We start from the raw sequence: 12227 nt of genomic DNA, 5'->3' as shown, positions 1-12227 counted from the left end.
GGACACTGTAGCTCTTTACTCCTCGGGTGTGTTCAAGTATGTTCAAGTCGCCTACTCCACTGGTACCCAGGAACCCTCTGCAGACCAGAGCCAAGTGGCAGGAATTCCATCATCAGACCCTGTTAGTATGGTTGTTACAAATGCTGAACTTGACCTATTTTGCAAAAAGTCACTTACTGTTTCTCTAGTTTGTTATTTTCCCCTGAAATTGCTGGGGAAACCCCTATGTCAGCTGGTTTTTGTCTACACTGGGTTTTGTGCCATTTGAAAGTGTGTCTGGTTTTTTTTTTTTTTTTTTTTTTTTTCTCTTTCAATTTTCCTCTTTAAAAATTTAAATAAGTAGAAGGTTGACCTAAACTTGTTTAGGGAAAGTTGACTAATAAAAGCTACCCCTAAGATAATATCAGGTGAAAACTCAAATGTATTTTCAAAATCCTTAGCCACACACAGAAAGCATCAATACCTTGACAGTCTCATAAACCATGTGCTTGCTCCCTGACCACACGGTGGGTGGGTGGTTGGGTGGGTGGGAGTGAGACACAGTGCTGGGTTAGGAGCTGGCCCTGCCTAAGGTGCTCTGGCTCGAAGAAAGACCTGGAATGGGCATGGAGGAGGGTCCAAGGCAGAGTCAACTTACTTTCTGAGGTTTCTCTGTGGTCTAAAAAGGAATTCACATTCCTTTAACCTCCGGGGCCAGTAAAGTTCCTGTGCCTCCTCCCAGTGTGAACTGAGGACAGTTTTTCTCCTTAGGTCACACAGATAATAATCTACCTCACTGCTTTTCAGCTAAGATGGGTGTCAAGTTACTTGTAGCTAGTGTGTAGAAAAATTCAGAGGGCTATAATTAACTGTTAGCCAAAATCCGAGAGTGTCCTCTACCAGAATGCATTTCAGAATTTTTTCATTTGATTTAAAAATCTAAATTACCTTCACTATTCGTTACCCAGAAGTACAGAGGACTCGGTTCCCCAGGGTAATTAGGACATTATGTGGAGTCAGCACTTAGGGTTATGTGATGCTGTTAAGTGCCCCAGAGACCAACATTTGCCTCTGTTTATGTGGAAAGTTGTGTTTCTCTTCCTCTTCCCCTTCTCTAGCTGATCCGATCTGCTGTCATCCACCAGCAACGCCCTGGGTGGGGAGCAGAGCTTGTTGATGCTTTACAGATGTGCACTGCTAGAGCCAAGAGGCAGAGGAAGGCTCTCTGGCCGGCCTCGCCCCCACACTCGGTTCTGGGAACTTGTCTTTGGAGAACCCGCTAATGAACCCTCAGTGTTCTTAGCTGCTCCTCTCGGATTCCGTTCTCCTTCAGCATTCAGTGTGTGTGTCAGAAATGCCTTGAACGGGTGGGAATATTTCCAATAGCATGTCAGTGATTCCTGTAATGTGTCCCTCCTCTTCCTAAACAGAGAAAGGCCCGCTTACAATTTCTGCACAGGAGAACGTGAAAGTGGTGTATTACCGAGCGCTGTACCCCTTTGAATCCAGAAGTCACGACGAAATCACCATCCAGCCAGGAGATGTAGTCATGGTAAGAAAGATGGCAAAGATTGGCATCTGGCCTCTTTTTTGCACTTTGTTGCACCATCAGGAAATCTCCAACGAGTGTGAAATCCAAGGGTGCAGAGTCGAGGTCTTTGGAGTGGAAACTCAGCGTTCCTTCCTTTGTCTCAGATGGAAGTGTGTGTTCACAGTGTGTCCTGACAGCACTTTAATGCAGGTGATAAGGACGGTGTTTGTATCGCACCCTCAGTGTGCGTTCAGTCCCGTGACTGCCGGATGTGTAGGCTAGACCACTACACACTGTGAAGAGTCTTGAAGAAATAGTTGCAAATGCAGAATTCCTCCGCTCACAGCTGCTACAAGTTACGGTTTGGTTTGGTTTTTTAAGTGATGAATTAAATACAGAGACTGTGCATTACTCTTTGGAAAATTAACAAAAATGTTGAGTTTTACTTTGCTGCAGTTTGTGCTCTTGGCGTAAATGGACAACCCAATACAGTCTATATTGTAACGTTACAAGAACTAATTCTAAAAGGAGAATAAAGCACCGTGGTTGATCGAAATTATTTTCTAAATGACTTGAATTTCTTGATTCACTTACAAGTAACCGAAAGTTAAGAATTGAGACATATGTGTTTTTCATCCTAGGATATCAAACAGTGATCTGTGTTTTAATGAGGAACTATTGCGTTAGTGGGGAGCCTCTAACAACTGACTCCTTTTCCCGGAGTTGGCCAGCTAACCCCAGTTTGATTCCATGAGTAGAACTTAGACGTGCTGTAAGGTGCACCATGTCATTAAACGTCTTTCACCTTGCTTTTAACCCTTTGCTTTCCTGGTGGAGGTTAAGAGGGAAAGGGTAAGTGCCTCCCGTCAGGAAGTCTGCCTCTCGCTCATGTCTCGTTCTCTAGATCGCTTTTCTTCTGTGTAAGTGGACAGACCTTTGGATGTTGTGGCAGTGAAAACATGTTGGGATCTGTAGAAAAGACAAGTGTAAATCGTGAGCGTTTGTATGCTGGATTCTGTTGGCTGGATTCAGTCTGCAGGTTCCATGCTTGTCAAGGTTCCGCCTGGCGCTTAGGAGTTCCAGATAGATTAATTAAATTTACAATTAAACATTTGAAACTTTTTCTTTTGAAAGAGAAGAGTCAAATGATTTCCCAGCTTACAAAAGTATTTATTTATTTCCTTCCTTGCTTCCTCGACACAGGGTCCCCTGTAGCTCAGGCTGACTTCAAGCCATGTAGCCAAGGCTGGCCTTAAACTCTGGCTTGTCCTGCCTCCGCTCCCTCACGGACCATGAGTGTGAAGACAGTAGAGGCTGACACGTTATTTTTCAATCTCGTGACATTGCGTAATTCAGGGCTCACTTACACTTCTGTCAGGATTGCAGCCATCAGTTTCTCAGATTCCTCAAAAATAGCAGACTTGCACACCAGTCATCCATGTTTCCCCTTTGAATACAGGAAGTCTTGGTGGGGGAGGGGTCCTTTAAAATACTTTGCTTTGAGACCAATTTGCTCCCAAACTATGTTTTCATTGTTAACAATCGAATGCGCCGTCTTGTGTGTTGTCCATATTCTGAAGGTTTGATTATATAAAGAAAATATAAGATGATGTCTGCCATTTGAATACTTAAATCCTTTTTGGAAAAGGCGTGAGAAACAGATGAACCCAGTCTGTGATGTAGTTTTCCGTGACTGTCCAGTAGCCTAGCAACTTAGAGAAGAACGGAGTCGGTGTGAATGATGTGCTCAGGGGCCCCTTTAACTGAGGCTGCTCATCATCCCTGATGGCTGAGGCTTAGAGCATTAGCAATAATGGCCTCTTTTCTGATGTGGAGGTTGCCATCCCTGGGTGTGTGTGTGTGTGTGTGTGTGTGTGTGTGTGTGTGTGTGTGTGTGAAGTTTAACATCTGGTATGCGTTGCCCACACACCTGGACAGGCAATGAGAGGAACTCTACTTGTTAAGATCTGTCTGAGGAACGAGCACCAGCTGAACATCTGAACGCTGGTGCCAAGATGAGAGGAGCGTCAGGTGTGTCAGAATAGCTCAAGGGATTTCCAAGTGGCTTAGCGTGTAAAGGAGCCTGACCTGTCTGATCCCTGTCACCATGGCAAGGTGGAAGGAGAGCGTCCACCCCACAGCTGTCCTCCCGCTTGCACGCGCCCTCTTCACCCCACCCCCGTGTCCACCTCCACATGCGTGCACTCTACAGACGTAAGTCCATTCCTTTTTTAATCACGGCCTTGCTTAGCCCCTAGACGGGATGGCAACTTTCAATCTGAATACACAGTGCAGAATTCTCTCTAGTCCTTCCACTGGGGACTCGGGAACCTGTGGTCTAGCCCCACCCCTTTGTCCTGTCAGAACTAATCCTAGGTCATTTCTAGAAAGCCGTCCCAAGTCCAGGGCTTCTGTCACAGTTAGCAGCTACCTCGTCATTTGTGCTGAAATCGCCCCCTGTCTCCTCCTCGCCAGCACTGGGATTATAGGCATGCGCCAGCACTCCTTGCTTTTACATGGAGTATGGGGGCCCAAACTCAGGTCCTCACGCCTGTGGGGCCAGAGTCTGCATTCTTTTTCTATTTGTGGAGAAAAAACTTAATATAAAAAGCATTTTCTTCCCCCTTCTTTAGATCTCCAAAATGTTAACCCCTGGGTTCAACTCCTTTCACAGTTGGTCTGACATCATGGAGAGACTAGTGTGCACATCCAGTTACAGGCGTGGGGCCAGACCTGAAGAAGTGTGGGCTTCAGATAGCTGTATTGTAACATGGTCAGCTTTGTGCATTCACACATCCTCCTGTGTGCCGCCACAGCAGGCTTCCGTAGTTGTAGTAAAGGAAGAATTCCCTGGCCTCCAGCTCCTGCTTTAGGAAAGACATTTGAGGGGCTGGAGAGATGGCTCAGTGGTTAAGAGCATGGTCTACTCTTCCAGAGGACCCAGGTTCAATTCCCAGCACCCACATTGCAACTCACAACTACCTGTAACCCCAGTTCCAGGGGACCTGACACCTTCACACCAGTGCACATAAAATAAGTTTAAATAAATTATAGAAAAAAAGAAGAGACATTTAATATCCTTACACATGCAGGCAAGATGCCCATGCACAAATTTAATAATAATAGTAGTAGAAATAGAACCACCATATGATCCAGCTATACCATTCTTGGGCATATATATACAGGACTCTATCCTACTCCACAGAGATGCTTAGCTTATCCGTGTTCATTGTTATATTATTCATGGGAGCCGTAGAATCAACCTAGATGTCCTTCAGCTGATGAACGGCAAAAGTGAAAATGTGGGACCTACGGACAGTGGAGTTAGGAAGATTATGGTTAGACAGATAGAACTAGGGAAAATGTATTGAGTAAGGCAGCCCAGGACAGGAGGTCAGATGCTGTGTGTCCTCTTGCATGGGTGGATCCTAGCTTGGGACTTGAGCTTTGCCTGACTTGGAGGAGCTGTAGAATCCAGGAAACTAGAGACGGATCACTGGGGTCGAGGATGACTTAGAGGAGGGGGCTAGCAGAATACAGGGGACAGGAAAGTGTTGTCGGGATAGGTGCAGGGGGATGCTGGCAGTGGAAAGGGTAAATCAGGGACGGGGGTGGTAGGATGGAGAAGATTGGGGGGAGAGGACAAGGGGCAGCATAGAGAGAGTTACCCAGATAAGGACGCGTGGAAATCTACCGTTTGTAAGCCAAGGTTCAGAAAAACGTAAGTTAAGAACTTGGAGAAATTGTTCAGGAGTTAAGAGCACTCCCTGCTCTCCCCAAAGACCCAAATTCAGCTCCCAGCAGCCATGACAGGCAGCTCTTCACCACCTGTAACTCATCAGATCTACAAGGGATCCGATGTCCTCTTCTAGCCTCCAAGGACAAGTGTGCATGTGTGCCTATGTACACATAAACATGTTAAATTTTTTATGTTAAAAAATTTGGGGCTGGAGAGATGGCTCAGTGGTTAGGAACACTGACTGTTCTTCCAGAGGTCCTGAGTTCAATTCCCAGCAACCACATGGTGCCTCACAACCATCTGTAATGAGATCTGGCTCCCTCTTCTGGCCTGCAGGGATACATGCAAACACTGTATACATAATAAATAAATAAATAAATAAATAAATAAAAAATTTAAGAGTTTGAAGGATAGTTAGATAATGTACCCCAGGGCAGGAGAGAGCAAGGAATGGACCCAGAGTCCCACAGTCCCTCTTCAAAGTTATATCCCCAAAATCTAGCACTCTTTCACTGGGCCCATCTCCTGCCAGCTCTTCCACCTCTCAGTGTTGTCATCCTGGTGAAGCCTTGGGCACACAGCCGCCAGGGTTGTCGTCCAGGACCCGAATGTGACAGCAGTGCTTCCTCTGGAATCAAGTTGGAAATGTAAGAAAATCCAAAGCTGCCTAGTAAAACGGTGGCCAGTGTGCAGGTAGCCGTTAGAATTCAGACTTTAACCAAACGGATTTAAATCTGAACTGACCACTGTGCACATCTGGTCTTTACATCCAGCAGGTGAGATGTACAGTGAATAGTTAGTACTGTCCACTTGCTCTGAGCCCAGATCCCAGAAATGTAAGTAGAATCTAGGGTCTGCGCTTCAATTCCATGATGTTCTATCAGAATTATTCCCAAAGAAATAGGGATGAATGGGATAGACTGGTTAGATAAATTATAGTAAGATTAAACTTATTTGTTAAATAGAATAAGAATCCCTCTTAAAAGCTACCATTGGGTGAGTGTGCTTTGTGAAAAGTCCAAGTCTTAGTCTGCCATGTTACCAAATTTATGTCCTTAACCTCTTTATCTATGATAGTCTTGTGTGTTTCCAAAATTGGCTTGGCATTTTGGGCAAAGTTTTCAAAATCCGAGAAGAAATATCTCTCGTTTTCATGTTGACCCTTTTGTTTTGTTCCAAGCGGCTAAGTGTTAAGAATAAGTTCTTGCTCCCTGCTCTGGACCTTAACCGTAGTCATTAAACTAAGCCGATCCCACGAGAGTAAGTCACTGTCCCGAGACTGCACACCATTGTTGAGGGCAGTAAGTGAAGCCTGGGCTGATTTCGTCTTTGCCTTGGAGATGGGAGCTCTTGTTGGTGAAGGCCAATCTGAGCTCAGGGTCCCTTTGGCTCCTGAGGATGCTTAGAGGTGCACGTGGTTTCTGCCCTTGCTAGTGGCAGACAAGGTGTGGTTTCGTAGCTGGGTGAGGGCTGGATCTTTTCTTAGGGTCAGACATTGCCTCTGGACTTGTGATCTCATTCCTTACGTCCACCCAAGGCTCCTTAAACAGATGATGACAGTAGATCCTGCAGTTGGCATTTATGGCAGTGAGAGTTCCAGACAGACAGAAATCAGATATAAATGGGTCCCTATAGGAGATGATCTGGCAGGAGGTTAACCGGAGCCAGGGTTCGAGACAGGCTTCTGGAGCCAAGAACCAACCAAAGCTTGTTTTCAGTGAGCTAGATGGAAACTAGGTAGCAGGACCAAAGTCCAGACATGAGAACATTGCGTAAGGTCAGAGTTGGATTTCCAAAACTGTGTTGTTAAACTTTTATGTGTGCCAGGCAGAGTTATAAAGGTTTATCAGAAGCACACACCTTTAATTAATCCCTGCACTTGAGAGGCAGAAACAGGTGGATCTCTGAGTTCCGGGCTGGCCTGGTCTACAGAGGGAGTTCCTGGACAGCCAAGGCTTCACAGAGAAACCCTCATTTGAGTTCAGCCTCAAAGTAAATCCAACTAGAAGATCATAGTTATTACACACCCTCCTGTAGAGAGGTGACTGGGGCTGCCCAGGGAAAGGGAAGACAAGGGAGCTGAATGGGAAGCATGTTTGTACCTGTGTGAGTGTGAGCAGCCGTGATCATCTGGAAAGCAAAACCAGCACCCCGGGAGATCCTGTACATGACCCAAGAGTCCTCCTTTTTGTGTGGAGAATTCTTAGCCTTAAGGAATTACTTTTTAAGCCGGGCAGTAGTGGCCATACCTTTAACCCCAGCACTCAGGAGGCAGAGGCAGGTGGATCTCTGTGAGTTCAAGGCCAGCCTGGTCTACAGAGTGAGTTCCAGGACAACCAAGGCTACACAGAGAAACCCTGTCTCAGGAGGAAAAAAAATTATTCTTTGAGGCCAGAGAGATGGCTCAGCGGTTAAGATCACCTGCTGCCCTCCGAGGACCCAGGTTTGGTTCAGGTTTGCTGTTTAGACCTACCCTGTCCCTGTGGTTTCTGAAAAGTCACCTTAATGTCCAGTGAGGTGCCAGATGGCATCAGCTCCAGGCCACTGTGCAGGGATGAGAACGGGACTCACTGGACCCCGTCCTCAGGCGGCTTTCTCATCGGGACTGTGGTTGTCCTCCAGAGCTGTCCCCGCTGCTCATAAGCTAGTGAAGTAACTGTAGGGATGTGGAGGATGGCTTGGGCCATTTTGAATAGCTCTTTGGGGACAGAACTGAGGTTAAAGCATTCGGCATAGTAGACAGCTCCTCTGAAAATTTTAAACAAAAGGCTCTATTCTCCGTGCGATTTCGTGGATCTTAACATTTCATTTGTAAAAAGACAGTTATAGTCCCACTAAAACTGGTGACGGCTGTAAATAGGCACCTCTTTCCTTTCCTCATCCCGTGTCCATGGAGCTCTGAAGTGGCTGAACACGTGGGTCAGCTCTGCTTCCCAGCCAAACCAGCTACGGCTGTTGTTTTTGTTTTTTATCCTCCTTGTCCTTATGCTTAAAAAAAAAAAAAGCTTGGTTAGTGGAGTTTTTTAGGGATACTGACTTTATGTTGGTTGCACTGTTTGCTTGAAATAATAAACCTAAGTCAAATTATTTTTAATGATTACATGGCTTCCTGAGTGATGAAGCCTGTCAGATCAATTCACAATTCAGAATGTCCAAGGGCCTGAGGTACTTTTACTCGGCTGTCCTTAGGAGCTGGAGGGGTGGGGAGCAGAGTAAGAACATGCCCTGTCACTTTTCTGGACCCTGAGACTTAGATGGAGAGCGTCTGTGCTGTGTGTCAGTCATGGGCAGAGGCTTGGGGCTTTGTTGTGGTGGGGTGACTGGTGGGCCCAGAGCTGACGGCTGTCCCTTTCAGTGAAACGCTGCGACTTCCCACAGGTGGACGAGAGCCAGACTGGAGAGCCGGGGTGGCTTGGCGGAGAATTGAAAGGGAAGACAGGATGGTTCCCTGCAAACTATGCGGAGAAGATTCCAGAAAATGAGGTGCCCACTGCTGCCAAACCAGTGACCGATCTGGCATCTGCCCCTGTCCCCAAACTGGCTCTGCGTGAGACCCCTGCTCCTTTGCCAGTGACCTCTTCCGAGCCCTCTACAGCCCCCAACAACTGGGCAGACTTCAGTTCCACGTACGTGTTAATATGCTGTCTTTGACAGGTTTGAAACCCAAACTCAGTCATCTTTCCTTCTTCTAGTTTGTAGAGTCTTGAGAAAGAAAGAAGGCACGTGTTCATGACCCCTTCCCCTGGCTGGCCTAAGGACAAGTTGGGGTCCTTGGCCTCCAAACTCGATTGAATACCGTTGCCAAACAGCGGTTTACCAGGGTACAAAAGAAAGCCATCTGTATCTTTTATTTTAGAGAAGAAGCGGACAAATACAACTTCCTAATAATCCGTGCTGACGTTTGTGTCAGTCAGCAAAATATTCAGTTGTTTCCTGCAGGCTGGGAAATGACGGTTTTGTTAGCAAGGAGCAGAAATTGCAGTCAGTCATGTGTGGAATAAGACAGAAAGCGGTTTCTGTGGACACTTTGTGTCATTGCTGACCCCGAGCAAATGTGCAGTGCAGAGAAAGGCCCGTGCCCTGTCGCCAGAACATGGCATTGGGCAGACGGCCCGCGAGCAGAGGGTTCAGCATGATAGAGGAGCCACCGCCGAGACCTGCTTTTGGAGGTCCGCGCCCTACATGTGCCATTGTCCAGAACCGTTTCTAACTAGTGCAGCAAGAGTGTGAGGAGGAAAGGCTTCAGACTTCTGTTCAAGTGGAATAGCCGTCTAGAAGAGACAACACAGACGGACGGCGAGGGTCAAGGCACGTTTCTAGAGAAGGATCGAGTGAAACAGATGGGAAGAGGAGCAGAGCAGTGGCCCAGGACAGAAGCAGCCGGGGGAAGGCAGAGGGCCGCACAGGCTAACCGCAAACTCATCACATGACCTTGAGCTTCTCCCAAGGCCTCCACCTGCCAATGCTGGGATTACGGGTGTGTGAGGCAGGCTCTAGTCCCAGGCCTGATGTCACATTTCGTTTTTGTTGTTGGTTGGTGGCTTTGTTTCTTCTGTGAACCAGATCACTGCCCCTTCCTTAAGAACTCTGGGGTACCAATCCTCCGATGTGCATAAAAGCATCTTTCCAAACCAGAACATCAACATGGACAGTCTGGGGGGTGGTGTTGCTTTGGTTTTCAAATTTGCTTATAGGTCTTATAAAGATAGAAACAGCATATTACATTCAGATCTACACTCAAAACAGATGCGCTTACCTGACAGTATAAAAATCACAAAATTGGGGCTGTCCTGAGATAGGACACCTAGCCTGCTAGGTAGGCCACTGTGGCCACTGTGACCTCTGAGCACCTGACCGGGTGTTTGCTGTGGACACACGGGACTGAGACCCGGCTGCCAAGCTGTAGGTCTCCGGGTACAGCACCCCCTTCCTTCTTACTCAGCTGCTGCTGTCGTAGTAATTTTAGTGCTTGTGAATGATTCCTGCCGACTGATCCAGCGCCCCTCACAACTTATCCAGAGCGTCGGGATGTTCTAGAGAAGAGCTCGAGATTGAGAGAAAGAACAGTGTTCTTATCGGCCTGAGGGACACTGCTGGTCTATGCAGTGGAGTCAAACCTGAGCCCAGCTTCTTTCCCATCCTCTCTCTTCTCCACTAGAGAAGTCCACATAAATGTCACTGATCTGTTACCTGGGGTGCCCTCTTTGGGTGGGTGTCCTGTAATGCCAGGCCACTAGAAAGTGCTGCTTCTGACATGTGCTTTTCTTCTAGGTGGCCCGCCAGCACCGGTGAGAAACCAGAAACGGATAACTGGGACGCATGGGCAGCTCAGCCTTCTCTCACTGTGCCCAGCGCTGGCCAGTTAAGGCAGAGATCGGCCTTTACACCAGCCACAGCCACCGGCTCCTCCCCATCTCCCGTCCTGGGCCAGGTAGGGCAGTCGGCGAGGGTGTGAAGACTGAGTGTGATCTGCAGCTAGCGTTAATCCACCAGCAGTTCAGCAGGCTTCTGTTGGCAGTGCGTTCAGAAGCGGTCTCCTCCTGTGAAGCTGGGTGGGCTGACCGAACCTAGTTCAGAACCTGAGACTGACTGTAATCCTCAGAGGTCAGAGGCCTTAAGCTGTCCTGCCTCCTTAAGCTGTCTGAGAAGCTTCATTGAAAAAGTGGCATCAGAGCTTCAATGTTGATTGATTAAAAAGGTATCAAAACTGCCCTGGGGAGAGTCAGGGTGCACGTAAAGAAAATTCTGGGTCAGCCCATTTGGCTCCCCCAGTGGTCCATACTGGAAAAGGTGACCAATTTCAGGCTAATGGGAGGGAAGCCCTGCTAGAGAACAGTATTTCTGAAAGCATAGGCTTGTTACTGTGAACATTTCTCTCTAGGTTAATGTAATCATGATGAAGGAATGAAATTAGTCAATCAAACAGCACATGCCCATCTGGGAGGCCCCAGGAGATCGCAGGGAGTTTCTCTTCTGGAAATGCTTAAATTGGAAGAGACGGCAGGCAGATGGGGGGGTGGGGGGCAGTGGTGTACACGAAGACCGGAGCTGCGGAGCGGCCATGCTCACGGGGCACTTAGTGTGAAAGCCTAGAGCCGCTGAGTTCCTGTGTCCAGGGCAGGGTCGGTGGCAGAGGGGGGAGGGAGCCAGCCGAGGAGGGAGAGAAGAATCTAGTGAGAGCAGCCGAGGGTGAGGAGGTGGGCAGGGAAGGAGGGTGCGAGCTGTCCTGGAGCAAGCATGACGCCCCAGGGGAAAGGAGGTCGCTGGGGACAGCGGACAGAGAAAGCAGCGAGTGCCCGCGAGCACGCTGCCCGGGTGGGAAGGACGCCTGCCCACGCTCGCTCGGAAGCCTGTCCTGCCGGTGTCCGTGACCAAGGAGGCGCTGTGGGCGGGGCATGGGGGCGAGAGTGAATTCTAGAACTCGGGGAAGACTGAGGTGGTCATGTTATCAGAGACTGCTTCGGGCCGGGAAGAGCCCATCGTGGACAGTAGAGTCCATCTCTTGGTGACTGAAGGAAAGGTAAAATCATCCAGGGTGCAGGGAGGTGAGAGGAAGTTGAGCCATGAGAACTCTGGGTTTGTGCGGAGTGGAGCAGAGAGGACACGGGGGTGCAGAGAGGACACAGGGGCGCTGTCAGTCAGTGAAAGTGAGGGGCAAACTCCGGGCCTGCAGAGTGGAGCCGCTCAGCGGAGACTAGGAATTGCCCAGGGAAGAGAGCGGGCCCCCTGTGAACGGAGCTCACCATTCCCTAGCAATAAATCCTGCCCAGCTCCGGACTCGGGACTGTGGGACTGTAGCCACCCGACTGTTGGGAGTCACAGCACATGCTCAGCACAGGTCTTTCTGAACTTTATAACAGCCCTAGAGGAGTGCCATCTCCTTGGTAGATATGGAAGCTGAGGCTTGGAGAAACCTACCGATGGCCTGAGTGTCACAGAATCAGTAAGTGGCAGACCTGGGATTCAAGCCCGGGTCAC

At 48.4% G+C, this 12227-nt stretch overlaps 1 protein-coding gene across 1 annotated transcript in view; it reads left to right on the top strand.

Moving 5' to 3' along the window:
* Itsn1 (intersectin 1) overlaps positions 1-12227 on the top strand; it is a 137671-nt gene that overhangs the window by 63912 nt on the left and 61532 nt on the right. Inside the window, 4 exon segments of the mRNA XM_037209640.1 lie at positions 1410-1531; positions 2348-2362; positions 8628-8875; positions 10521-10680. Coding sequence (XP_037065535.1) covers positions 1410-1531; positions 2348-2362; positions 8628-8875; positions 10521-10680 — 545 coding nt within the window.

Source organism: Peromyscus leucopus, chromosome 12 (assembly GCF_004664715.2).
Source record: "Peromyscus leucopus breed LL Stock chromosome 12, UCI_PerLeu_2.1, whole genome shotgun sequence".
Classification (NCBI taxonomy): Eukaryota; Metazoa; Chordata; class Mammalia; order Rodentia; family Cricetidae; genus Peromyscus; species Peromyscus leucopus.
This window is presented reverse-complemented; position numbering and strand designations above follow the sequence as displayed.